General features: G+C 43.1%; 2 protein-coding genes across 8 annotated transcripts; one reads left to right on the forward strand and one right to left on the reverse strand.

Moving 5' to 3' along the window:
• Positions 1–43: 43 nt before the first annotated feature.
• On the reverse strand, positions 44–1974 carry tmem69 (transmembrane protein 69). Of its 5 annotated transcripts, none has more exons than XM_031785687.1 (3): positions 1864–1974; positions 1151–1200; positions 44–1046 (listed from the first exon to the last, which is right to left on the reverse strand). In XM_031785687.1, the coding sequence occupies exons 2-3, from the start codon at positions 1193–1195 to the stop codon at positions 345–347; spliced, it is 747 nt and encodes a 248-aa protein (XP_031641547.1). In that variant the 5' UTR covers positions 1196–1200; positions 1864–1974; the 3' UTR covers positions 44–344. The 5 variants fall into 5 exon arrangements, with proteins under 5 accessions (XP_031641547.1, XP_031641546.1, XP_020355071.1 ...); XM_031785686.1 differs by having other exon boundaries at positions 44–1049; XM_020499482.2 differs by lacking the exon at positions 1864–1974 and adding an exon at positions 1280–1670 and having other exon boundaries at positions 44–1049.
• Positions 1696–23587, forward strand: LOC109902821 (vasculin-like protein 1). Of its 3 annotated transcripts, none has more exons than XM_020499480.2 (11): positions 1696–1939; positions 2285–3460; positions 3816–3930; positions 14362–14488; positions 14665–14933; positions 15116–15194; positions 15275–15474; positions 15896–16051; positions 19992–20239; positions 21198–21300; positions 22120–23587. In XM_020499480.2, the coding sequence occupies exons 3-11, from the start codon at positions 3871–3873 to the stop codon at positions 22282–22284; spliced, it is 1407 nt and encodes a 468-aa protein (XP_020355069.1). In that variant the 5' UTR covers positions 1696–1939; positions 2285–3460; positions 3816–3870; the 3' UTR covers positions 22285–23587. The 3 variants fall into 3 exon arrangements, with proteins under 3 accessions (XP_020355069.1, XP_031641545.1, XP_020355070.1); XM_031785685.1 differs by having other exon boundaries at positions 1823–1939; positions 21482–23587; XM_020499481.2 differs by lacking the exon at positions 1696–1939 and adding an exon at positions 1956–2045.
• The last annotated feature ends 1726 nt before the right edge of the window (positions 23588–25313 follow it).

Raw genomic sequence — 25313 nt, forward strand, 5'->3', positions numbered from 1 at the left:
TGCCGAGTCCGTTCTTTCAAGCCTTTCACACATTCATTCATTGTAGGCTGAGGCTGGTCACGCCGCCATTCCATTGTTTTATTATCTGCAATAATAATGCATGACACTGACAAACCACCACATGGATATACAGCAGATGTCTGAAACGTACCACCTGCTTGTTACAGTATTGCCAGAACCAGAGCCTAAAGGATACACATTTAGTATCAGTCAGCCATTTTTAAGTACCATAAATAAAACAAACAAACATATGCCATCATAAACTCTTTACCATTTTATAGATCTTTCCATTCACACTTAAAGTATGTTCAATTACAAATGTGTCTGTACTCTGTAGCATGAATTCATTGCTCTGAAAATATAATCTTCTCCGGGTAAACTCCCTTGAGAACAAGTGTGGCCACCAGTGAGAGGAAGGCCACCACCGACAGTATAGTACGCAGGGCTTTGAACCAGCTGGGGTAGGTGGGCAGCAGAGACAGGTCATAGTGTAGGGAGATGCCTAGCCCCATGATGACCATCATAGCTGCTGGGGTAATAGTGTCGCTGAACAGCATGGCCAGCCAGGCTAACAGGGACGGAACCACGCTATTGGCCAGGTTGATCCAGTCTGGCTTGGCCGGGCTAGTCTCCGGGATGGCAAAGCCCCACCGCGCACCGCCCAGGAAAGACAAGATAGACGCTCCATAGGCCACCTGGGCGAAGGCCACTTCTGGCAGGTAGGTCTCGGTCACAGCCATGACGAGCGGGGCAGCGATGAAAGGGATAAGGCTGGAGAGGCTCAGGTACAGCGCTGGTTTGGGGCTCTTTCCCAGGTCTCTCATGTCATAACGGAGCAGGTCCAACTCTCTGGGTGGAGGCTCTGGTTGTTGTCGTTTCTTCAGCCTCGCAGCAGAGCTGTGGAAGTACTGCGTCCTCAATAGACCAACAGCATCACTTATTTTAGGGAGCAGCCTGGCCGAGGAGACCCTGCAGGGCCACAGGGGACAGGAACTATAAGAGACATCAGAAACCCAGGCTGAGGCACCAGCAGACAGCCAGGACATCTGCTGTAGAGAGTCCCAATGCATCCATGGAAAGAGATTCAATAAGATGAATAGATGGACATGACATGAAACAATGTTTAGTCTCCTCTTACAGGTAAACTCACCTTGTGAGCAGTAAGGATGGGTCTTCTAAATATACCAGCCAACATCTTATCTGAAAAAGTAGACAATGTTAATAGATATCCCAAAATCTGAATAGCATATGAATGTCTGAAATCTCTGCAGTAACCTGCCTGCCTGTTTAGCACGGAGTTGCTTGTGTAGAAAGTCATATACTGTTAATGTCTCATCAAAATCACTGCCTCTGCGCAGAGAACATCTCTATACTATCTCTTGTTTTTCAAATCGGAATTAAATGTTGTTATAAATAAGTAAAAATCCGCTGTCCCCGATGTCAGACATACACCCTGCCGATTTGTGTGCGAACGTATATTTCTTCCGTCCGTACAGTGACCTATGAGAAGTCTAGTTCCACAACAGTTACCCCCCCAGTAACGACGAATTGTTCAATTAAATGTGGTGGATATATTTTCTACATCATTAAACGGATAAACTGACAGTCAAAGACCACAAGTTACAGGCACAGCAGATATCATTGTTTATAAACTGTTTATAACGCGTGGACATGTGCTCTTCCATCGATTAGTATGTCTAGGACAAACAGGAACAAGTAGCAAGCTAGGATAGCTAACGTTGCTGTTAGCTAGTTCAAACGAAAGTCTGATAAAACGGGATCTCACAAGCCAAATGTACTAACTACGACAGCTCAAATTATATATTTGCGGTTGCAAGACAGTCATGTTCCGCTTACACGTACATATCGGATATTAGCTGAATTGACAGAGACAAGCGATCACAGTGGTCTGTGTGAGGCTCGAGACATTTATCTCTAGGTAGGTGGCCATTTTGACACAGTTGATTTCGTCTGCTGCTAGCTCCATTTATCATCAATTGCCGTTGACAGTTACACTTTTCGATGTTCATGTGTCATCACGTCAAGTAATGCATATATAGTAATTTATGTTGTTAGCTAATATAATACTATTGAAAGTTGCACCATGCGTAATCGTTCATTGGCGAGTCGCACTCATTCAATGGCCTGCTAGCAGTAACGTTAGTTTGTACGTAATGCTTGTTTACAACCGAGCCTGCTAACTAGTTTGCTAGCTGCTAGCCATATTACATAACTCTAACTGCCCATTGTCATTTTCTTGCCTAAATGTTGTGTTTCTTAACAGTGTTGATCTGCTGCAAAGGTGTGAAGAAGTAATTTGAATAGACGGCTGAGAAGTAAAGAAGAACACTTAGTTTTGTTTTGTTCAATGCCAATCCTTACAACAACTTCAGCAACAATCTCTTCTGCCAAATGCTACAGCAAAGTCAGGATTGTACAATCTAGTGAAAGGCAGACAGTTGTTAGATATCTTTTGAAAATTATATGAGTGACCTTTTATTAAGGAGAGTTGCCTCTGTATGACTCAAGTATAATTTTATAGCTAAGAAGTGAGTCAGTTTACATGAGTATGCGCTTTGAATGAATGGTGTATCTGACCAACAACAACAGCCTAGGTTTGTCGTGTCTGAGGGTAAGATAAATGCAAAAAGGTGCACAGAACCAAATCTCCAGTACGTTCTCTAGCAATACAACCTCTACAATAGTGAGTTAATAAGAATGTCAGGCTCCTTCTCACACCCCTTCTCAGAAGAGTCAGGATTTAGGGTGTGTTGATTGATACTACTAACAAACACAATGTTAGTCACATCATAGCGATAGGCCCCCTTGGGTTTTGTTATGTGACTGAACCGTGAACCCCCCCGTTTCTCCCTGTCGTCGCCCTCCGGTTGTGTGGATGAGGTGAACACAGGCTTTTCGCTGTTTTCCCCTTGAAGCGTCACTGTGAGGTAGATCTCCACCCCCCACCCCTTTTTTTTCAGAGAGTGTCCACATCTGGAGATAGGATGAGTTGGTGAGGAGGAATCAGTGTCAGGGCTGGCACAAAGTGCTGCTTCCATAAACCTTTTGAGAACATAGAACAGTTGAGTTGACTTTCCTCACTGACTCACACAGTCAGGCCTAGATCAAACAACCAAACAGATCCCTACTACATATGCTTGCTTTTCATTCATGTCTGTCTGACTGATTCAATCGAATCATCTCGACACCAGCCAAGACCTGCAGTACCGATAACGGCCAGTCTCCTTACCACCCAAGCCCCTTCTCCACTCATCGTCTCACCCTGGGAACTGGAGCTTCTCTCTGCTGGGGGCTCTGTCTCGCTCAGGCTGAAGAGTGGTCCTACATCCTGGTCTGCCTTAGCTTAACAGACACCAGGGCTGGGCCAGCTGTACCAAGAGGAACACATACCACACTGACAGAGAGAAGGGCCACTGGACTACAGAGCTGACTACTCTGGGTAAGAAGATTTGTTATGTCATTCTGGTCAAGCTGTTGGTGGGTAAAATCTGTGTCCTCTTTATACTGAAGTGAAATGACACTAACTACCAAGTGATTTGGCAGAGTTCACATTCGCACACACTTCGAAAAGCTGCAATGATGATCAGTGTAAATCCTAATGAATTAAAATCATAAATTTTCATTATTTGGGTAAAGATGAATAAAGACTACCATAAGTTGTCTGTCATAAGCAGCCTGACATTATCTTGCATGAAACACCAACTCCTCTGAAGTAACACTGATGGTTATTCACACTCATTTCTGTCTGTAATTAGAGGTCTGGCAGTGATATCCCTCTTTCCTTGCTTCTCCAGATCCTGGCCATGAGGTTTGATGCCACGCTCTACTGACGGGAGACACTGGACCTAAATGGCGCAGCATGACTTTGTTCCAGCCTGGCTTAACTTTTCCACGCCTCAGCCCGCCAAGGTAAGTGAGCAGGGCCGGTTTTGGCTGTCCTAGTCTGTTGCTCCTCTATTGTTCCACAAGCAAGTCGGTAGGCTGATGACATCATGACTTCCCATCAAACCATCACAACTTCCCATCAAAACATCACGACTTCCCATCAAAACCTTTGCAGTTGTCTAAAAAACACTATTTTGCTCAAAACATATTTTTTTACCCTTTAAGCCAAGTGTACACTACACAATTTAGCTGTCCCAGACAAGTTTTTGAGATCGGAGACAAAATCCTCATGTCGTTGCCCTCTCGGTGCGCAGTCTTCACCGACGCGTTTAATGTGAGCAGGTCAGAACCGCAATCTTGAGTACTTCCGATCCTGTCTTTGAGCAATCCCAAACGTCCCAGTATTTTCAAAAGTTTGATTTTATCTGCACAAAATCTACAATGCTCTTGTAGTGTAAGATGTGCAGTGACAAGTTTTGATAACAGTGATCAGCAATAGCCAATGAGAGCTCATCAGAGAAGACATTGTTTCGAATCACCCAGAATGTGTAGACTCTTGAGCCGGAGCGATGACTACTTGCGTTTGTACTTGCCAATGTCACTTTAACCAAAGTCCGTGTCAAATTGTGTCATCTCTGAAGTTCACAAGCAGTGTTATTCATTTATTTTCTTTAATTTTGATCTGGTCTCATTGCTGCAACTCCCCAATGGGCTCGGGAGGCGAAGGTCGTGTCATGTGTCCTCCGAAACATGACCCGCCAAACGGCGCTTCTTAACACCCACCCGCTTAACCTGAAAGCCAGCCGCACCAATGTGTTGGCGGAAACACTGTTCACTTGACGATCGAGGTCAGCCTGCAGGCGCCCGGCCCGCCACAAGTTGCTAGCGCAAGATGAGCCATTGATTTTAAGTAAAGCGCCAAAACCTCCCCTAAGCCGGACGCCGCTGGGCCAATTGTGTACCGCCCTATGGGATTCCCGATCACGGCCGGTTGTGATAAAGCAAGGGATCAAACCTGGGTCTGTAGTGACGTCTCTAGTAGAGGTCGACCGATTAATCGGAATGGCCGATTAATTGGGGGCCGATTTCAAGTTTTCATAACAATCGGAAATTCTGGATTTTTGGGTGCCGATCTCCGATTATTTTTTAATTTAAAAAATGTTTTATATATATTTTTTATACCTTTTATTTAACTAGGCAAGTCAGTTAAGAACACATTCTTATTTTCAATGGCTGCCTAGAATGGTGAGTTAACTGCCTTGTTCAGGGGCAGAACGACAGATTTTCACCTTGTCAGCTCAGGGGTTCCAATCTTGCAACCGCACAGTTAACTAGTCCAAAGGCTATAAACATTGCACTCCACGAGTAGCCTGCCTGTTACGCGAATGCAGTAGAAGCCAAGGTAAATTGCTAGCTAGCATTAAACTTATCTTATAAAAAACAATCAATCATAATCACTAGTTATAACTACTGATCCAGTTTAGCAGGCAATATTAACCAGGTGAAATTGTGTCATTTCTCTTGCGTTCATTGCACGCAGAGTCAGGGTATATGCAACAGTTTGGGCTGCCTGGCTCATTGCGAACTAATATGTCCGAATTTTACGTAATTATGACATACATTGAAGGTTGTGCAATGTAACAAGAATATTTAGACTTAGGGATGCCACCCGTTAGATAAAATACCGAACGGTTCCGTATTTCACTTAAATAATAAACGTTTTGTTTTTGAAATGATAGTTTCCGGATTCGATCATATTAATGACCAAAGGCTCGTATTTCTGTGTGTTATTATGTTATAATTAAGTCTGATTTGATAGAGCAGTCTGACTGAGCAGCAGCAGGCCCGTAATCATTCATTCAAACAGCACTTTCGTGCGTTTTGCCAGCAGCTCTTCGCAAGCACAGCGCTGTTTATGACTTCAAGCCTATCTGCCTAATGGCTGGTGTAACCAATGTGAAATGGCTAGCTAGTTAGCTGGGTGTGCGCTAATACTGTTTCAAACGTCACTCGCTTTTAGATTTGGAGTATTATTCCGCGGCTTTTGTGGAGCGATGGGTAACGATGCTTCAAGTGTGGCTGTTGTCTATGTGTTCCTGGTTCGAGCCCAGGTAGGGGCAAGGAGGGGGATGGAAGCTATACTGTTACACTGGCAATACTATAGTGCCTGTAAGAACATCCAATAGTCAAAGGTATATGAAATACAAATGGTATAGAGAGAAATGTCCTATAAATACTATATTAACTACAACCTAAAACCTCTTACCTTGGAATATTGAAGTCTCATGTTAAAAGGAACCAGCAACTTTCATATGTTCTCATGTTCTGAGCAAGGAACTTAAACATGAGCTTTTTTACATGGCACATATTACTTTCTTCTCCAACACTTTGTTTTTGCATTATTTAAACCAAATTGAACATGTTTCATTATTTATTTGAGGCTAAATTGATTTTGATGTTTTATATTAAGTTAAAATAAGTGTTAATTCAGTATTGTTGTAATTGTCATTATTACAAATCAAGTAAATTGTCCGATTAATCGGTATCGGCTTTTTTGGTCCTCCAATAATCGGCATCGGCGTTGAAAAATCATAATCGGTCGACCTCTAGTCTCTAGCTCTGTGATGCAGTGCCTTAGACCACTAGGGAGGCCCTACAAGCAATGTTATTTAATTCAAAATGTTGGCTAGATATTTCAACTCTGTATGGCAAGTGTGAATAAGGCTGCGTTAACAATCTAATCATCACATCATTGTGTTCACGAGACAGCGTGGTATGGAGAATTCTCACGACCAAGTGAAGAATCTTGTAGTGTGTGCACCACTAAGTTGCCAAGACAAAAAACAACAGGAAAGACAGTCGTTTAATGTGAGCGGCTCGATGACGTTTGGATTTTGAAAGTCGTGTGGTGTAGACCAGGCATTAGTGTGTGTACTTTACTGTATTTATACTTGGAATATCACTTTTCAACAGGAAAAGTAAAATAATGACTGGAGGACGTCTTTATGCTCTGAATATCAGCTACCCACCTTTATCAGGAGTAATCTTGAGCCTATTTGCAATGAGAATCCATGTATTTACACAGCGGGAAATGCAGAAGTCTTTTCTTTTTCACTGTGATGCAGCTCGTCAAAAATATACTGATACAAACTTGAAATCACTGATTATCATGACAATTTAGCCAACTGTGTGAAACTCCTAGACAGCAGTTTCCTTTGACCTGTCCTGTTTTTGGGATATACACCTGTGGGTTAGGCTATTTGATCTGAAAAACTTGCATGATGTAAAAAGTGTCTCATGACATTTGTCATAAATTTGATCTCCATCCTGTAGGCTACACAAAACACCACTCGGTCTACCGTAGGCTATAGGCTAAATGATTTACAGTGCCTTCAGAAAGTGTTCAAACCACTTCTCTTTTTCCACATTTAGTTGTGTTACAACCTGAATTAAAATTGTATTCAATTGTGATTTTTTTTTTTGTCACGGGCCTACACACAATACCCCATAATGTCAAGTTCAGAAGTAGTAATGTGCTTGACAAGTCAGGTAATAAGTTGCATGGACTCATTCTGTGTGTAATAAGTGTTTTAACAGGATTTTTGAATGACTCATCTCTGTACCTCACACATACAATTATCTGTAACTGAATTTCACACAGTTTCAAAGACCAAGGAGGTTTTCCACTGCCTTACATAGGGCACATATTGGTAGATGGGTAAAAAAAAGAAAGAAAAGCAGACATTGAATATCCCTTTGAGCATGGTGAAGTTATTAATTAAACTTTGGATCGTGTGTCAATACACCCAGTCACTACATTAATACAGGTGTCCTTCCTAACTCAGTTACCAGAGAGGAAGGAAACCGCTCAGGGATTTCACCATGAGACCCATGGTGACTTTAAAACAGGTACAGAGTTTAATGGCTGTGAGAGGAGAAGACTGAGGATGGATCAACAACGTTGAAGTTACTCCACAATACTAACCTAAATGACAGAGTGAAAAGAATGAAGCCTGTACAGAATAAAAATATTCCAGAACATGCATCCTGTTTGAAATGACAAAATAAAAAATGTGGCAAAGAAATGAACTTCATGTCCTGAATACAAAGTGTTATGTTTGGGGAAAATATAACACAACACTTCACTGAGTACCACTATCAATATTTTCAAACATTGTGGTGGCTGCAACATGAGTGTGCTTGTCACCTGCAAGGACAAGGGAGTTTGATAATAGAAATGGAATAGCGCTAAGGACCGGCAAAATCCAAGTGGAAAACCTGGTTCAGTCTGCTTTCCAAGAGACACAATTACCTTTCAGCAGGACAATAACTTAAAACACAAGAAGAAATATACACTGGAGTTGCTAACCAAGATGACATTTAAATGTTCCTGAGTGGCCTAGTTACACTTTTGACTTGAAAATGGCTGTCTAGCAATGGCCAACAACCAACTTGACAGAGCTTGAAGAATTCTGAAAAAAAGAATGTGCAAATATTGTACAATCCAGATATGAATATCTCTTGTAGACTTACCCAGAAAGACTTACAGCTGTAATTACTGCCAAAGGTGATTCTAACATGTATTGGTTGAATACTTATCTAATCAAGATACATTAGTGTTTTATTTTTTACAAATGTTAGAATTTTTGTTCCACTTTGACATTACAGAGTATTTTGTGTAGATTGTTGACAAAAAAAAATACAATTAAATCCGTTTTAATCCCACTTTGTAACACAACAAAATGTGGAAAAAGTCAAGGTGTGTGAATACTTTCTGAAGGCACTGTATGTTAAATCATTTTTGACGGGACATTGGTGGAGCGCCTCAGTGGTGTGTCCAACTGCACCCTGGACACGGACAATATTTTGCACCCATGCCTTTGACAAAGTGGGTACTAAACGGGGCAGCCTCAGCTCTCACCTAAATAGCCCATATGCCACTGGGTGAGATAAATGTTAATTGTTTTGGGGCAGAATTATGTAAGGTATATGTGTTGTTGGAGGTTCATCTTGGTCTGTTTAGCTCGGGAAATGTCCCAGCACCTCTCTGGGTCTCTCTTACAGGGCCCTCCTGCCTTAGACTGCTGCAAAACCTGCCTAATGGGGGTGGGACCTGTAAGTGAGACCTAGAGAGGTGCTGGGGGTTAGGACAGGACAGGCATCCTATAATTCCTACTAATTCCTACTACAGACCATCACTGCCTGGCACGGCAATTGCTCGGCCTCCGACCGCAAAGCACTACAGAGGGTAGTGCGTACTGCACAGTACATCACTGGGGCTAAGCTGCCTGCCATCCAGGACCTCTACACCAGGCGGTGTCAGAGGAAGTCCCTGAAAATTGTCAAAGACCCCAACCTCCACAGTCATAGACTGTTCTCTCTACTACTGCATGGCAAGAGGTACCGAGAGTGCCAAGTCTAGGACAAAAAGGCTTTTTTACCCCAAAGCCATAAGATTTTTACCCCCCCCCCCACCCCTCTTTTACGCTGCTGCTACTCTCTGTTTATCATATATGTATAGTCACTTTAACCATATCTACATGTACATACTACCTCAATCAGCCCGACTAACCGGTGCCTGTATGTAGCCTCGCTACTGTATATAGCCTCGCTACTGTATATATAACCTCGCTACTGTATATAGCCTCTCTACTGTATATAGCCTCGCTACTGTATATAGCCTCGCTACTGTATATAGCCTCGCTACTGTATATATAGCCTCGCTACTGTATATAGCCTCGCTACTGTATATATAACCTCGCTACTGTATATAGCCTCGCTACTGTATATATAACCTCGCTACTGTATATAGCCTCGCTACTGTATATAGCCTCGCTACTGTATATATAACCTCGCTACTGTATATAGCCTCGCTACTGTATATAGCCTCGCTACTGTATATATAACCTCGCTACTGTATATAACCTCGCTACTGTATATAGCCTCGCTACTGTTATTTTTCACTGTCTTTTTACTGTTGTTTTATTTCTTACCTATTGTTCACCTAATACCTTTTTTGCACTGTTGGTTAGAGCCTGTAAGTAAGCATTTCACTACACCTGTTGTATTCGGCGCACGTGACAAATACACTTTGATTTGATTTGTTCTGTAAATATGTTTTCTCAGAAGAAACTCTGCTAATTGAAAAAATGTTTCTGGGAATGCCATGCTTTGTTGGATCAAGCTTTTTAGGTGGCTGGGTAAAATGTTAGCAGACTATGCATATACAGTAGGTCCAATGTTTGCGCTGCGGTGCCTGGTTGAACTTTGCCCCCAAAAGGTATGTTGTGGCCTTGAATGGCCCAGGTAGTTATGGCTGCCTGTCTTTGTAGAGGACAATAATACAATATAACACTATAGTCTGTATCACTACTTTCCAATTGTATCACTTCTTTCCAGTAGCACTTGTCAGAATTCTGTAGCTGTTAAAATCATGGTTCACAGTAATATGGATGACAGTCTAGACAGTTTTCTTTATTTTTTGGAGATTGGGGGGTGGGCCATCCAGTGCATTAATACTGTATTCAGGGCAGGATTTGATCAGATTTCAGTGGTGTTTGGTCTTTTGGTGTTGTTGGTTGTGTCTTCATGGTGCCATGTAGTATGTTGGTATTAGGGATGAGACAAATGGACAATTTTGCTTAACATTTAAATGGCCATTTTCTTTTATTGGTGCTCCATTAAAATAATAAGAAAAAATCATAAAATTCCACATTTAAAATGCAGAATAATGGTTGTATGACCTTTAGGGCCCGGCAATTAAGTTACACTATATATACCAAAGTATGTGGACACACCTTCAAATGAGCTATTTCAGCCACACCCGTTGCTGACAAGTGTAGAAAATCGAGCACACCGCCTTGTGTAACAGTATAACTTTAGACCGTCCCCTCGCCCATACCCGGGCGCGAACCAGGGACCCTCTGCACACATCAACAACAGTCACCCTCGAAGCATCGTTACCCATCGCTCCACAAAAGCCGTGGCCCTTGCAGAGCAAGGGGAACCACTACTTCAAGGTCTCAGAGCAAGTGACGTCACCGATTGAAACGCTATTTAGCGCGCACCGCTAACTAAGCTAGCCGTTTCACATCCATTACACTTGCAATCTCCATAGACAAACATTGACAGTAGAACGGCCTTACTGAAGAGCTCAGTGACTTTCAACGTGGCACTGTCATAGGATGCCACCAAGTCAGTTAATCAAATTTCTACCCTGCTGGAGCTGCCCCGGTCAACTGTAAGTGCTGTTATTGTAAAGTGGAAACGTCTAGGCGCAACAAGGGCTCAGCCGCGAAGTGGTAGGCCACACAACATCACAGAACGGGACCGCCGAGTGCTGAAGCGAGCAGCGCGTTAAAATCATCTGTCCTCGGTTGCAACACTTACTACCAAGTCCCAAACTGCCTCTGGAAGCAACATCATTATAATGACTGTTTGTCGAGAGCTTCATGAAATGGGTTTACACACAAGCCTAAGATCACCATGCGCAATGCTAAGCGTCGGCTGGAGTGGTGTAAAGCTCGCCACCATTGGACTCTGGAGCAGTGGAAACGCGTTTTCTGGAGTGATGAATCACGCTTCACCATCTGGCAGTTTGACAGACGAATCTGGGTTTGGCGGATGCCAGGAGTATGCTACCTGCCCGAATGCATAGTGCCAACTGTAAAGTTTGGTGGAGGAGGAATAATGGTCTGGGGCTGTTTTGAATAGTTTGGGCTAGGCCCCTTAGTTCCAGTGAAGGGACATCTTAACACTACAGCATACAATTACATTCTAGACAATTCTGTGTTTCCAACTTTGTGGCAACAGTTTGGGGAAGGCCCTTTCTCTTTCAGCATGACAATGCCCCAGCACAAAGCGATGTCCAAATAGAAATGGTTTGTCGAGATCGGTGTGGAAGAACTTGACTGACCTGCACAGAGCCCTGACCTCAACCCATCGAACACCTTTGGGATGAATTGGCACACCGACTGCGAGCCAGGCGTAATTACCCAACATTAGTGCCCACAGAAATGTTCCAACATCTAGTGGAAAGCCTTCCCAGAAGAGTGGACCAACTCCATATTAATGCCCATGATTTTGGAATTAAATGTGTTTTATTTCTACAAAATGTCTTGGTAAGTCATGGTATTTGACACACTTTAAAGTACTTTTCTAGGGAGAGTGGCCTGCTTGCTGCAGATAGAGATTATTTGATTGACACCTCTGGTTGCCTAGTGATGGATTTTTGTCTCGTTTCAGAAGCAGCAAACCTTCATTACGACATCATAACCGCCATCGATAAGAGACACTACTGTGCAGCCGTATTCATCGACCTGGCCAAGGCTTTCGACTCTGTCAATCACAACATTCTTATTGGCAGACTCGACAGCCTTGGTTTCTCAAATGATTGCCTCGCCTGGTTTACCAACTACTTCTCTGATAGAGTTCAGTGTGTCAAATCGGAGGGCCTGTTGTCCGGACCTCTGACAGTCTCTATGGGTGTGCCACAGGGTTAAATTCTCAGGCCGACTCTCTTTTCTGTATACATCAATGATGTTGCTCTTGCTGCTGGTGATTCTATGATCCACCTCTACGCAGACAACACCATTCTGTATACTTCTGGCCCCTCCTTGGACACTGTGTTAACTAACCTCCAGACGAGCTTCAATGCCATACAACTCTCCTTCCGTGGCCTCCAACTGCTCTTAAACGCAAGTAAAACTAAATGCATGCTTTTCAATCGATCACTGCCCGCACCTGCTCGTCCGTCCAGCATCACTACTCTGGACGGCTCTGACTTAGAATACGTGGACAACTACAAATACCTGGGTGTCTGGTTAGACTGTAAACTCTCCTTCCAGACTCACATCAAACATCTCCAATCCAAAATTAAATCTAGAATCGGCTTCCTATATCGCATTCCTTCACTCATGCTGCCAAACATACCCTCGTAAAACTGACCATCCTACCGATCCTCGACTTTGGTGATGTCATCTATAAAATAGCCTCCAACACTCTACTCAACAAACTGGATGCAGTCTATCACAGTGCCATCCGCTTTGTCACAAAAGCCCCATACACTACCCACCATTGCGACCTGTACGCTCTCGTTGGTTGGCCCTCACTTCATACTCGTCGCCAAACCCACTGGCTACAGGTTATCTACAAGTCTCTGCTAGGTAAATCCCCGCCTTATCTCAACTCACTGGTCACCATAGCAGCACCCACTCGTAGCATGCGCTCCAGCAGGTATAGCCAATTCCTCCTCGTCTTTCCTTACAGTTCTCTGCTGCCCATGACTGGAACGAATTGAAAAAATCTCTGAAGCTGGAGACTCACATCTCTCTCACTAGCTTTAAGCACCAGCTGTCAGAGCAGCTTACAGATCACTACCTCATCCCCATACTGGTATTTATTTATTTTGCTCCTTTGCACCCCAGTATCTCTACCTGCACATTCATCTTCTGCCGATCTACCATTCCAATGTTTAATTGCTATATTGTAATTACTTCGCCACCATGGCCTATTTATTTCCTTAACTTACCTCATTTGCACTCACTGTATATAGATTGTTTTCTTTTGTTCTACTGTATTATTGACTATGTTTTGTTTATTCCATGTGTAACTCTGTGTTGTTGTATGTGTAGAATTGCTACGCTTTATCTTGGCCAGGTCGCAGTTGTAAATGAGAACTTGTTCTCAACTAGCCTACCTGGTTAAATAAAGGTGAAATAAAATGTTTTAATTACACACATGTATAAATGCCCGTTCATATCACCAGATAAGGTTTCGTAGTGTAGTCTACCCTAATATACAGACAAACAAACATGCCGTAGCCGAGTTGCTTTCAAGGAGCCACATTCCATTATGTCTGAAACGTTATCGATACAGTCTACCGGTAGCCTACTGTAATTTCAAGTGAGGCAAAAACGAAAAGTAGGCTCGCAAGACTATTCTACAGGCGTCAGACCGAAGACTGAACACACACTTGCATCATTAGCGAAGAGACCGAGCGGGCAGGCCAGCGCGAGGGAGGGAGAGGCAGAAGTGTGCTCATATGTTTTGGTAATCTGCACCTCTCAATGTCTTGTCTTGCCTACCTTGCAAATTCAAGTAGCCTAAAGCCTCTTCCTCTGATTTTATGTGAATAACACAACTGCCCAGGCCTTTATAGTCTGTTGGTTATAACACGGAAAATAATGTTTTGTGATAATTGTGATTTTAATTAAGTGGGGGGGGGAGTTTTCGGTTAGGGATTTTTCTTAACGTTAATGATCTCAACTTCGTTTAAACGGTTACTTTCACACCCCCATTTTGGTATAGTGTAATGGCTTGTGAGCTATTGCTCTGAGTGGTTACTGAGGCTCTTATAAATGTGCCCTTCTGTCTCTCTTTCTCTCTCTCTTTGACGCTTTCTGTATCTCTTTCTCCATCTCTGTACTTCTCTCTTTCCCTCTCTGTATCTCTCAGTCTCTTGCAGTGTTTGAGAGGCACGGAGAGAATCTTGCCCGCGGTGATGCTCGGCCCGCTGTGAGCCGCCGCCGCCATAACTCCTCCGACGGCTTCTTCAACAACAGCCCTCTCAGAGCACCTGCAGGTAGCACATACACATGGTCTTACCCTACCTGACCCTGACTACCAAATCAAAGTGTATTAGTTACAGATATACATATGTTAAAGTAGGGTTGAACAGTATGTGTGTGTGTGTTGGATGGATTATGAGGTCCAATCAGTTCTTAACCTTCATTTTACTTTTCCACTCCTGGTTGCTAGGTGATGGGTTGCACCATCCCTCTCTCCTGCGGCATGACTCTGTGGACTCAGGCGTGGCTAAGGGAGTGCAGGGGGGCCTGGGCAGCGGTCTCTGGGGGCAGGAGGGACCCCACCATGGGCGCCACACCAAGCGCCCTGTGGGGGACAGGGACAGGGAGCGACCAGGGCCCCACCGTCAGCGTAACGGGACCTTCCACCCCCGGAAAGGAGGCTTCCTGCCAGTTGAGGGAGGCCATGAGGACAAGCTGAAGTTTGTGGAGGAGGATTTTGTGGGTGCCCTCATCTTTCTCCAGATGTTTATTGCTTGAATTTAAAACAATTCCAAAGATTTGGTTTATCAAGCTGTTTCAGATCATTTTAAAATTGTTAGCGACCTGCTGGGTGATTACTATGTTTAAATTACTTCAGACAACTTTTGTTAAGTTACGGGTGTTCTTGCTTTTTTCGACAGCCCTCACTCAATCAATCAGAGAGCAGTGGGAAGCCGGTGGCCCAGCCTCATGCCGTAGGGACTCCTGTAGGAGTTTGGGGTGAGTGAGGAGCTCTGCCAGTGACTGGCTTTGAAAGGGAGCAAGCCTGATTGATTGATTGGTAAATCCTTCCCCCACAGAGCACCCCCCTAGTGGCAAGCAGACCATAACTAAGATGTTGGTCATCAAGAAGGTTTCCAAGGAAGACCCTGGCGCTTCTTTCTCTGCTGGTTTCGCCAACACAACGGTACCCCACCTAACCAACGGCACCAAAACCCCAATCTCCTCATCCAGTGTCTACAAGAACCTGGTGCCCAAGCCAGCTATCACCCCAACCAAGGTAGGTAAAGAAAAAAAAGGTAGGCCCTAAATATTGTCACGTCCCCAGCCAAGGTAGGTCCTCACTACTGCCATCTCCTCAACCAGGACAGGGTATAATCACTAGTCACACCCTCCGCAAAGGTAGGACCTCACTACTGCCATCTCCTTGTGGGGCGGCAGGTAGCCTAGTGGTTAGAGCATTGGTCTTGTAACTGAAAGGTTGCAAGATCGAATCCCCGAGCTGACAAGGTAAAAATATGTCGTTCTGCCCCTGAACAAGGCACCGTTCCAAACCAGTCATTGAAAATAAGAATTTGTTCTTAACTGTCTGCCAAGTTAAATGAAGGTAAAAATAAAAACAGGACCTTTCAGTCACTAGTCGCATCCTCAGCCAAAATAATGAATCACTACATTACTTTATTTTTTCCCTCCCTCTGCAGGCTGGTCCCTGGAAGCCAAGCGGGAGAGAAACCAAAAGCAGTTTGAATTTATCTGGCTGGGACTCCGCCTTCACCAGCCCTGCTGCCTCAGTGAACAAACTTCTTACTCATGTCACTCCCCCGACCTACGGCCCGACCTACGGAACCCCCAAGGAGGTGAGTCTGACCTCTGACAGGGACCAGAGGGCAACTTACTTACAGTTGAAGTCGGAAGTTTACATACAGTGCCTTGCGAAAGTATTCGGCCCCCTTGAACTTTGCGACCTTTTGCCACATTTCAGGCTTCAAACATAAAGATATAAAACTGTATTTTTTTGTGAAGAATCAACAACAAGTGGGACACAATCATGAAGTGGAACGACATTTATTGGATATTTCAAACTTTTTTAACAAATCAAAAACTGAAAAATTGGGCGTGTAAAATTATTCAGCCCCCTTAAGTTAATACTTTGTAGCGCCACCTTTTGCTGCGATTACAGCTGTAAGTCGCTTGAGGTATGTCTCTATCAGTTTTGCACATCGAGAGACTGACATTTTTTTCCCATTCCTCCCTGCAAAACAGCTCGAGCTCAGTGAGGTTGGATGGAGAGCATTTGTGAACAGCAGTTTTCAGTTCTTTCCACAGATTCTCGATTGGATTCAGGTCTGGACTTTGACTTGGCCATTCTAACACCTGGATATGTTTATTTTTGAACCATTCCATTGTAGATTTTGCTTTATGTTTTGGATTATTGTCTTGTTGGAAGACAAATCTCCGTCCCAGTCTCAGGTCTTTTGCAGACTCCATCAGGTTTTCTTCCAGAATGGTCCTGTATTTGGCTCCATCCATCTTCCCATCAATTTTAACCATCTTCCCTGTCCCTGCTGAAGAAAAGCAGGCCCAAACCATGATGCTGCCACCACCATGTTTGACAGTGGGGATGGTGTGTTCAGGGTGATGAGCTGTGTTGCTTTTACGCCAAACATAACATTTTGCATTGTTGCCAAAAAGTTCCATTTTGGTTTCATCTGACCAGTGCACCTTCTTCCACATGTTTGGTGTGTCTCCCAGGTGGCTTGTGGCAAACTTTAAACGACACTTTTTATGGATATCTTTAAGAAATGGCTTTCTTCTTGCCACTCTTCCATAAAGGCCAGATTTGTGCAATATACGACTGATTGTTGTCCTATGGACAGAGTCTCCCACCTCAGCTGTAGATCTCTGCAGTTCATCCAGAGTGATCATGGGCCTGCATCTCTAATCAGTCTTCTCCTTGTATGAGCTGAAAAGTTTAGAGGGACGGCCAGGTCTTGGTAGATTTGCAGTGGTCTGATACTCCTTCCATTTCAATATTATCGCTTGCACAGTGCTCCTTGGGATGTTTAAAGCTTGGGAAATCTTTTTGTATCCAAATCCGGCTTTAAACTTCATCACAACAGTATCTCGGACCTGCCTGGTGTGTTCCTTGTTCTTCATGATGCTCTCTGCGCTTTTAACGGACCTCTGAGACTATCACAGTGCAGGTGCATTTATACGGAGACTTGATTACACACAGGTGGATTGTATTTATAATCATTGGTCATTTAGGTCAACATTGGATCATTCAGAGATCCTCACTGAACTTCTGGAGAGAGTTTGCTGCACTGAAAGTAAAGGGGCTGAATAATTTTGCACGCCCAATTTTTCAGTTTTTGATTTGTTAAAAAAGTTTGAAATATCCAATAAATGTCGTTCCACTTCATGATTGTGTCCCACTTGTTGATTCTTCACAAAAAAATACAGTTTTATATCTTTATGTTTGAAGCCTGAAATGTGGCAAAAGGTCGCAAAGTTCAAGGGGGCCGAATACTTTCGCAAGGCACTGTACACTTACGTTGGAGTCATTAAAACTAATTTTTCAACCAATCCACAAGTTTCTTGTTAACTAACTATAGTTTTGGCAAGTCGGTTAGGACATCTACTTTGTGCATGATACAAGTAATTTTTCCAATAATTGTTTACAGATTATTTCACTTATAATTCACTGTATCACAATTCCAGTGGGTCAGAAGTTTACATACACTAAGTTGACTGGGCATTTAAACAGCTTGGAAAATTCCAAGAAAATTATTTTTGACATATTGACATAATTTGAGTCAATTGGAGGTGTACCTGTGGATGTATTTCAAGGCCTACTTTCAAAGTCAGTGCCTCTTTGCTTGACATCATGGGAAAATCAAAAGAAATCAGCCAAGACCTCAGAAAGAAAATGGTAGACCTCCACAAGCCTGGTTCATCCTTGGGAGCAATTTCCAAACGCCTGAAGGTACTACGTTCATCTGTACAAACAATAGTACGCAAGTATGAACACCATGGGACCACGCAGCTGTCATACCACTCAGGAAGGAGACGCGGTCTGTCTCCTAGAGTTGAACGTACTTTGGTCCGAAAAGTGCAAATCAATCCCAGAACAACAGCAAAGGACCTTGTGAAGATGCTGAAAACAGGTACAAAAGTATCTATATCCACAGTAAAACGAGTCCTATATCAACATAACCTGAATGGCCGCTCAGCAAGGAAGAAGCCACTGCTACAAACCCACCATAAAAAATCCAGTACGGTTTCCAACTACATATGGGGACAAAGATTGTACTTTTTGGAGAAATGTCATGTTGTGGGGGTGCTTTGCTGCAGGAGGGACTGGTGCACTTCACAAAATAGATGGCATCATGTGGGAGGACAATTATGTGGATATATTGAAGCAACATCTCAAGACATCAGTCAGGAAGTTAAAGCTTCATCGCAAATGGGTCTTCCAAATGGACAATGACCCCAAGCATACTTCCAAAGTTGTGTCAAAATGGCCAAGGTATTGGAGTGGCCATCACAAAGCCCTGACGTCAATCCTATCGAAAATTTGTGGGCAGAACTGAAAAAGCTTTTGCGAGCAAGGAGGCCTGCAAACCTGACTCGGTTACAACAGCTCTGTCAGGAGGAATGGACCAGAATTCACCCAACTTATTGGGGAAGCTTGTGGAAGGCTACCGAAACGTTTGACCCAAGTTAAACAATTTAAAGTCAATGCTACCAAATACTAATGGAGTGCATATAATCTTCCGACCCACTGGGAATGTGATAAAATAAATTAATAATTCTCTCTACTATTATTCTGACATTTCACATTCTTAAATAAAGTGGTGATCCTAGCCAACCTAAGACCGAGAACTTTTACTAGGATATTTAACTAGGCAAGTCAGTTTAGAACAAATTCTTATTTTCAATGATGGCCTAGGAAAAGTGGGTTGTTCAGGGGCCGAACTACAGTTTTGTACCTTGTCAGCTCTGGGGTTTGAACTTGCAACCTTCCGGTTACTAGTCCAACGCTCTGACCACTAGGCTATCCTGCCAATTAACTGTCAGGAATTGTGAAAAACTGAGTAACTTTATTTGGCTAAGGTGTATGTAAACTTCCGACTTCAACTGTGTGTGTGTGTGTGTGTCTCTCTCATTTATATGTGTATATATATACACATCGCATTTAACATTTATTTTATCAGGGCCTCCTACTGAGACAAGGTCTCTTTCAGAGATGAGTCCTAAATACAGAAAAGACACAAAATATAAATACAAAATGTAATCAGAAAGAAAAACACGGTCATTTAAAAACAAACATATTCATCAATAATAAGGTCCTCAATCAGCTTTCTGAATTCTCCTAGAGGCACCAGCACATCAAATCTAAGAAAATGTTGAAGATTGTTCCACAAATAAGGTGCAAGAAAACTAAAAGCAGATTTACCCAACGCAGTAGAGACCAAAGGAATTCCCAGAGTTAACCATCCCTGAGACTGGGTGTGGTAACTTATATGTCTAAAGTTTAGTTATGATGTTAGGTACAGTGGGACATTTTGTAAACAAGCTTTATAAATGAAAACATAGCAATGTATCAAACTAGGAGACATCGAAGAGGGCCAACCAAATTTCTGGTAGAGAATGCAGTGATGATTACTAAATTTGTCACCCGTAATAAAGAGTTGGAGTCTGAAAACACTGCTCTAGCATTCCAACTCTGACCCACTCTACACTTGATTTGATACAATTTATTTAAAAAGACTTATTTGGTAAGACCTCTCTCAGCCTTCCTCCAGCATCACCCCTCCCATCGACGTCACCCTTCCTCGTCTGAAGCTGATGCGTCGCAGCACTGACCGGAAGAGTGAGTTCCTGCGAGGCCTGAAGGATGATCGGAACTGGGACGGGCCCACCTCTACCAGTCCATCAGAACCTAAGGAGAACAGAGGAGACTTACAGGAGAATGGGATCCCTCACTCTCTCAGCGACTCAGACACAGATCACCTTTCCAGCTCGTTGGAGGCAGAATACAGGTAAGTTGCACCCACATGCACATACCCTCTCTTCCTTCACACCCTCAGTGACTCAAACAGTAAGATCCTGAAGCTGAGTGGGGTGTGTTGGGTTGGGGGCGCTGTAGGGCGATGGACCCGTGGGGTCAGGGTGGGGCGACCAAGCTAAATTGTGTGAAATTAACAAGCATTTCATGTTGAGCATGAAAAATCCAGCGGCATCGCAGTTCTTGACACACTTATACCGGTCGCCTGGCACCTACTTAAATATTTTGTCTTGCCCATTGACCGTCTGAATGGCACACATACACAATCCATGTCTCAATTGTATCAAGGTTAAAAATCCTTCTTTAACCTGTTTCCTCCCCTTCATCTACACTGATTGAAGTGGATTTAATACTTAAAAGTCTATAGACGCACCTGTGCGTCAATCTGAGGAACATGATACAAAATCCCCATTAAAATCCCCATGGGCTGCGTCTCCATCCACCACATCTTCCCATGTCAGGCCTTCCTCATCTGCGGAGGGAGGTGGCTGAGCTACAGGGGTGTTTGTCAGACCATGAAACATCCCGAAAATCTGTCTTCTCAAGAAAAAGTTTGTAGTGTCCGAACGGTTTCCGCTTTGCTCTACGACCCCCACAAGTGTCACAGGACACCTCTGAAGTCGGTAATGCTGATGTCTGTAGCGTCCAAACCGTTTAGATTCGGACGCTACTATGATCCCACTATGGAAGGGGAGACTCATGAACACACTGGTGTTCTCCGTTTTGCTCTAGGACCCCCACCAGTGTCACGGGACTAGTCTGAAGGTAACCCATACAAACACATGGAAGTATGGAGGTAGTTTTGTGACCCAAAAAAACAAGGGGTTAAATGTGTAAAAATGTAAATATTTCCTGAGCTTTCTTACATCTCCTAGATATAGGACAATCACTTCAAAGCTTGTTTTACCAGTGATCTCCGCCTCTTCTGGTAGGTTGCTCAAAGCTATGGGCTGGCAGGAGTACCCAGAGAATGATGACAACTTTTTGCCCATCACTGATGCTGAGCTCCAAGAATTTCAAGCTAAAACTGAGAAGGTAAAAGCTATACATAGCTATTTACATGTGTTACTGTGAGCCTGTGAGTGGATATCTCTCTATAGCTAGGTTTCCATCCAATTGGTGACATTTTTTCAAGCATATATTCAAAAATGTGCACAAAAACAATATGCGCATTTTCCCACAAGAGGGGTGTTTTCATCACACTGACTTGTTGCAGATCAAGTGCTGTGCATGGTGATGACGTAAGGCACATAAAAACGACTTCTGCAGTTAAGTTCCCATGTACAAATAAAAAAACACAAATGGGTTACCATCGCATTTTCAACTCTACCACTCAACTCTGTCACAAAAACTGTTGCAATAAATAGAAAACTTGCCTAATGTGGTTCTGGTGCATGCTCTCTGGACAACAGTTTGCTGATAAAGTGGACCGGTTACATGATGTGATATGGATAAGAGCAAGGTCATTTTATTTGATAATTGGCAACAAGCACCGTTCAAATAATAGTCTACCCTCGATATTTAGCCTATTGGAAATTTGCATGATCACTGTGCACTTAACCATGTGAAGTTCATCATAAATTATTCCAACGTGAAGTTCATCATAACTTATTTCATCTGCCTATAAACTTTTCATGCTTTTCCATGTCGTGGTGAAAGGCTGTGAAAGACTGTGGTAGGCCTACAATGTGACATCATTGCGTGATTAATATCAATATTTTCACCGCCATTTCACCATATCCCACCATTTCGAACAAACAAATTGTCTATCGACATTTATGAATTTGGATCAGGTCTGCATGAAAAGTTTGGAAACCTGGTTACTGTTGTTATTAATCTATCTGTCTGTTCTAGCTGAAGAGGAACAGGCTGGTCCAGAACGGTGTTCTCCTGAAGCCTCTTCTCAAGGGTGCGCCCCTGCCCCTGCTGTCCTGGAGAAGCCCTGTAGAGCCTGAACTAGAAGAGGTCTCAGAGTCCGAGAGCACTAGCAGCAGCCAGACAGACGACGACGACACCTAACATGGCTTTACACCCCTCCTCTTATTATTCCTTACGTCACGCTCATTGCACTCGTCTGTTTTACACTTCTTCCTCGTTCACAAGAGACTGGTCATACAGACACTGGTGTGACAGAGAGGGGTCAAAGGTCATGCCTGAGGGTCTTCTTGGCTTTCCTTCTGCTTTTTCTTTCCTTTCTTTCTTTTTTTGACCCCTTTGTTTGGTCTTTTCCTAGAAGCTGAAATGATTATTGAAAGCAAAACACATCAGCATTTTTCTTTTGATTTTGTTATGAAAGAAGCTAACCCATGATGTTGACAACAACCAAACCAATAATGATTTTACTTGCAAATGACTTCATCGATTGATACTTAATTTTGTTGAAAGATGGCTTTGACACCTGCTCTTGCTGAAACAATTTGTAGCATTTGTGTTGAGATGAAACAATCATTGTGAGCAGTTGATATTGACATTGCTTCCAATCCACTAAATAACCCTTCTGTAAGGATTTAGGTTTGTTTTTTGTTTTGGTCCATTTAAAGCCGACAAATGGTAATGCATCTGTCTTATTTGAACAGTGTAAGGCATGCTTTTGCTCATCATTATATTTCTCCTAAGCGGTAGGAGAACAGTCATTTACAGTTATGGACCACCATTACTTTTATTGCAGTACTGATTGAATGTAGCCAGTAAGGGCATAAAGAAGAATAAAACAACGTTCTGAAGTAATGGAAATGTCACTTTACCAAACTTATTCTGGAGAAAAACTCAATTATTCCATCGTAGCTGGTCAAGCTGATTGTCTGTTCTTAGTTCACCAACCACCATCATTTTCATATGTTCAAAATGCCAAGTTCTATGGTTGATAAAGAATGTAAACGTACAGGCCCCCCCCAAATACTCCTGCTTCTTGTATTAAGATACAACCTGGTTTTCTTTCTTACATGAGGGACTGCTTTTGAAAATTATGCATTTACCAGATTTAGATTGCAACAATTTTCTTGGCTGGTAGAATGTTCAGCTGGCTTTATCACAGATTTAAGGCTCTTTGTTGTTGTTGTTTTCTAATTTGGTACAGCTGTAAATCCCACATAGATATTTCTTTTTTTTGCATATTGTTCTTGCAGCCTTGATATTCAGGGTGGATTGTAAAAAAAAATACAATACAAATTGTGAGTTTTGAAAAATGTAAGATTATTTTGATAACATTATTTACATATTTTTAAAGATAAGGTTTCCTGTAATGGACTGTCTGTATGAGAAAGAAACTACTGCATCTTGGAAAAATGTAATTGTAATAAATATTTTGCATCGGTTTGCCAAACATTTGTCTGCTTCTCTATCTAAGAATCTAAATGATCCACAAGTGATTTGTTTAGTTTTAGATTTATCCAGTGACACCTATAAAATCAATTTGCGTCATCAAAGATTATAGAGCTGATTTGAGAAGTCTGCAGACTGGGTGAGTTAGTTGTAGCCACTACAGGGCAGCAGAGGACGCTTGAGAAGTCTGTTGAGGCCCTCCACCCCCCTACAACACAGCCATCGACGTGGTGATTGTAACCAACAAACAGGGAAATCACCAGAAGCATAACCAATACTTTATGCACAAGAGTAAACTAACCGTAGACCTATGTTGATTTGGAGAAAAGTGGTAAATAGATGAATGATAATAGCTGAGCTCATTTAGGAGTATATTTAGTTTTCACTCTTGTGATACGTGGTGTGTGCCTTTATTGTTGCCCAGTGGACTTGGTTAAAAGGATGCAGTGATGGAGTCATTGGGAGAGTTTCGCTGTCCACAGTGTAGTATGGTATTCCTCTCCCTCCGACTCCTGGAGAAACATAAAGCATTGTTCTGTATCGGGAGCAGCATTGGAGATCCCGTGGTGCTAAGACAATGGCAGCCAGAGCGCAAGGGGATCTATCCAAAACCTGCATGACCCATGATCTTATAAGAGTAAGTGCGTTGGCTCTTAGTGTAGTGTGTGTGTGTCTGTCTGTCTGTCTGTCTGTCTAACATTGATTGTTTCTGACAGCTGAGAGAGCAGAGGGGTATGCCCCTCTGGAACATGCAGGGGAGGGTCAATGCCACAGCATGGAGGGCTGGGAGAGAAGACAACCTACAGGGCAGTGTGTCAGAGAGTCTAGCCTTGAGGAACCTCACTGACGAGGTGCCTAATAACGCTCAATCCCACCCATCTAGACATGCAATACAATTTATAGTCATCTTGATAGTCCCTATGAAATAATATTACTTAACATACAGACAAATGTCATGCTTTAATTTACAGTTTCACAAGCTGAAGATGTTGATTGAGGAGAGCATGCCCAACCTACCTAAATGGCCAACTGAGACAGAGTGTCTGGAGATCAAGGTTTCAGGGAGGCAGTGGGGCCATGGGGAGAGGCTAAGAAAGCTGGCAGAGCACCATGACCGCCAGCTAGCAGAGATACAGGCCCACAACCACTTCCTGGAGCAACAGAGAGTGGGTAACTAAGTTGCCGTAGACATAGAGAGTTTACACACCAAGAAAATACATGTACACACAAATAAATACTGCAGATTGAATCTGATGCTTCTGTTCTCCCATGTAGAACACGGGCTAATATGGAGACAGATTGACACTATACAACACAGAGAAAAAAACAACACACACTATAGATACCGGTATGCAAAGCAAGCAACAGTGTGAGTAATTCAACACACTTTCACTTTGTGTGTGTTTGTCAGAGATAGTGAGGCAGCTTGGGGCCTGTCAGGGCAGCACGGCCCACCTGGAGACTATGCTGCTGGAGCTAAGGGACCAGATCACCACCCTGCAGCCGGGGTTAGTTGTAGCCACTAGAGAGCAGCAGAAGACACTCACAACAGGCCTGTGGAACAGGTCGCCCGGTAGTCCCTCCCTATTTCAGTCCATGTACCTCCGTTTGGTGGCTAATAACCATGACCCTGATGAGTTAGATGTCTGTCAGAAAAATAAATATTATTCTGTGCTCTTCATAGGGTCAAAGAGGTTAGGTCTGACTCACACAGCCCTACCCTGCCT

Source organism: Oncorhynchus kisutch, linkage group LG13 (genome assembly GCF_002021735.2).
Source record: "Oncorhynchus kisutch isolate 150728-3 linkage group LG13, Okis_V2, whole genome shotgun sequence".
NCBI lineage: Eukaryota > Metazoa > Chordata > Actinopteri > Salmoniformes > Salmonidae > Oncorhynchus > Oncorhynchus kisutch.

Excerpts from the sequence above, each read along its gene's own strand:
- tmem69 (XM_031785686.1), bottom strand. The coding sequence starts at position 1,195 with ATGTTGGCTGGTATATTTAGAAGACCCATCCTTACTGCTCACAAG. Across the intron at positions 1,050-1,150 it reads CCATCCTTACTGCTCACAAG|CAGATGTCCTGGCTGTCTGC; the intron begins GTGAGTTTACCT and ends GACTCTCTACAG.
- LOC109902821 (XM_020499480.2), top strand. The coding sequence starts at position 3,871 with ATGGCGCAGCATGACTTTGTTCCAGCCTGGCTTAACTTTTCCACGCCT. Across the intron at positions 14,489-14,664 it reads CCCTCTCAGAGCACCTGCAG|GTGATGGGTTGCACCATCCC; the intron begins GTAGCACATACA and ends CCTGGTTGCTAG. Across the intron at positions 14,934-15,115 it reads AGTTTGTGGAGGAGGATTTT|CCCTCACTCAATCAATCAGA; the intron begins GTGGGTGCCCTC and ends TTTTTTCGACAG.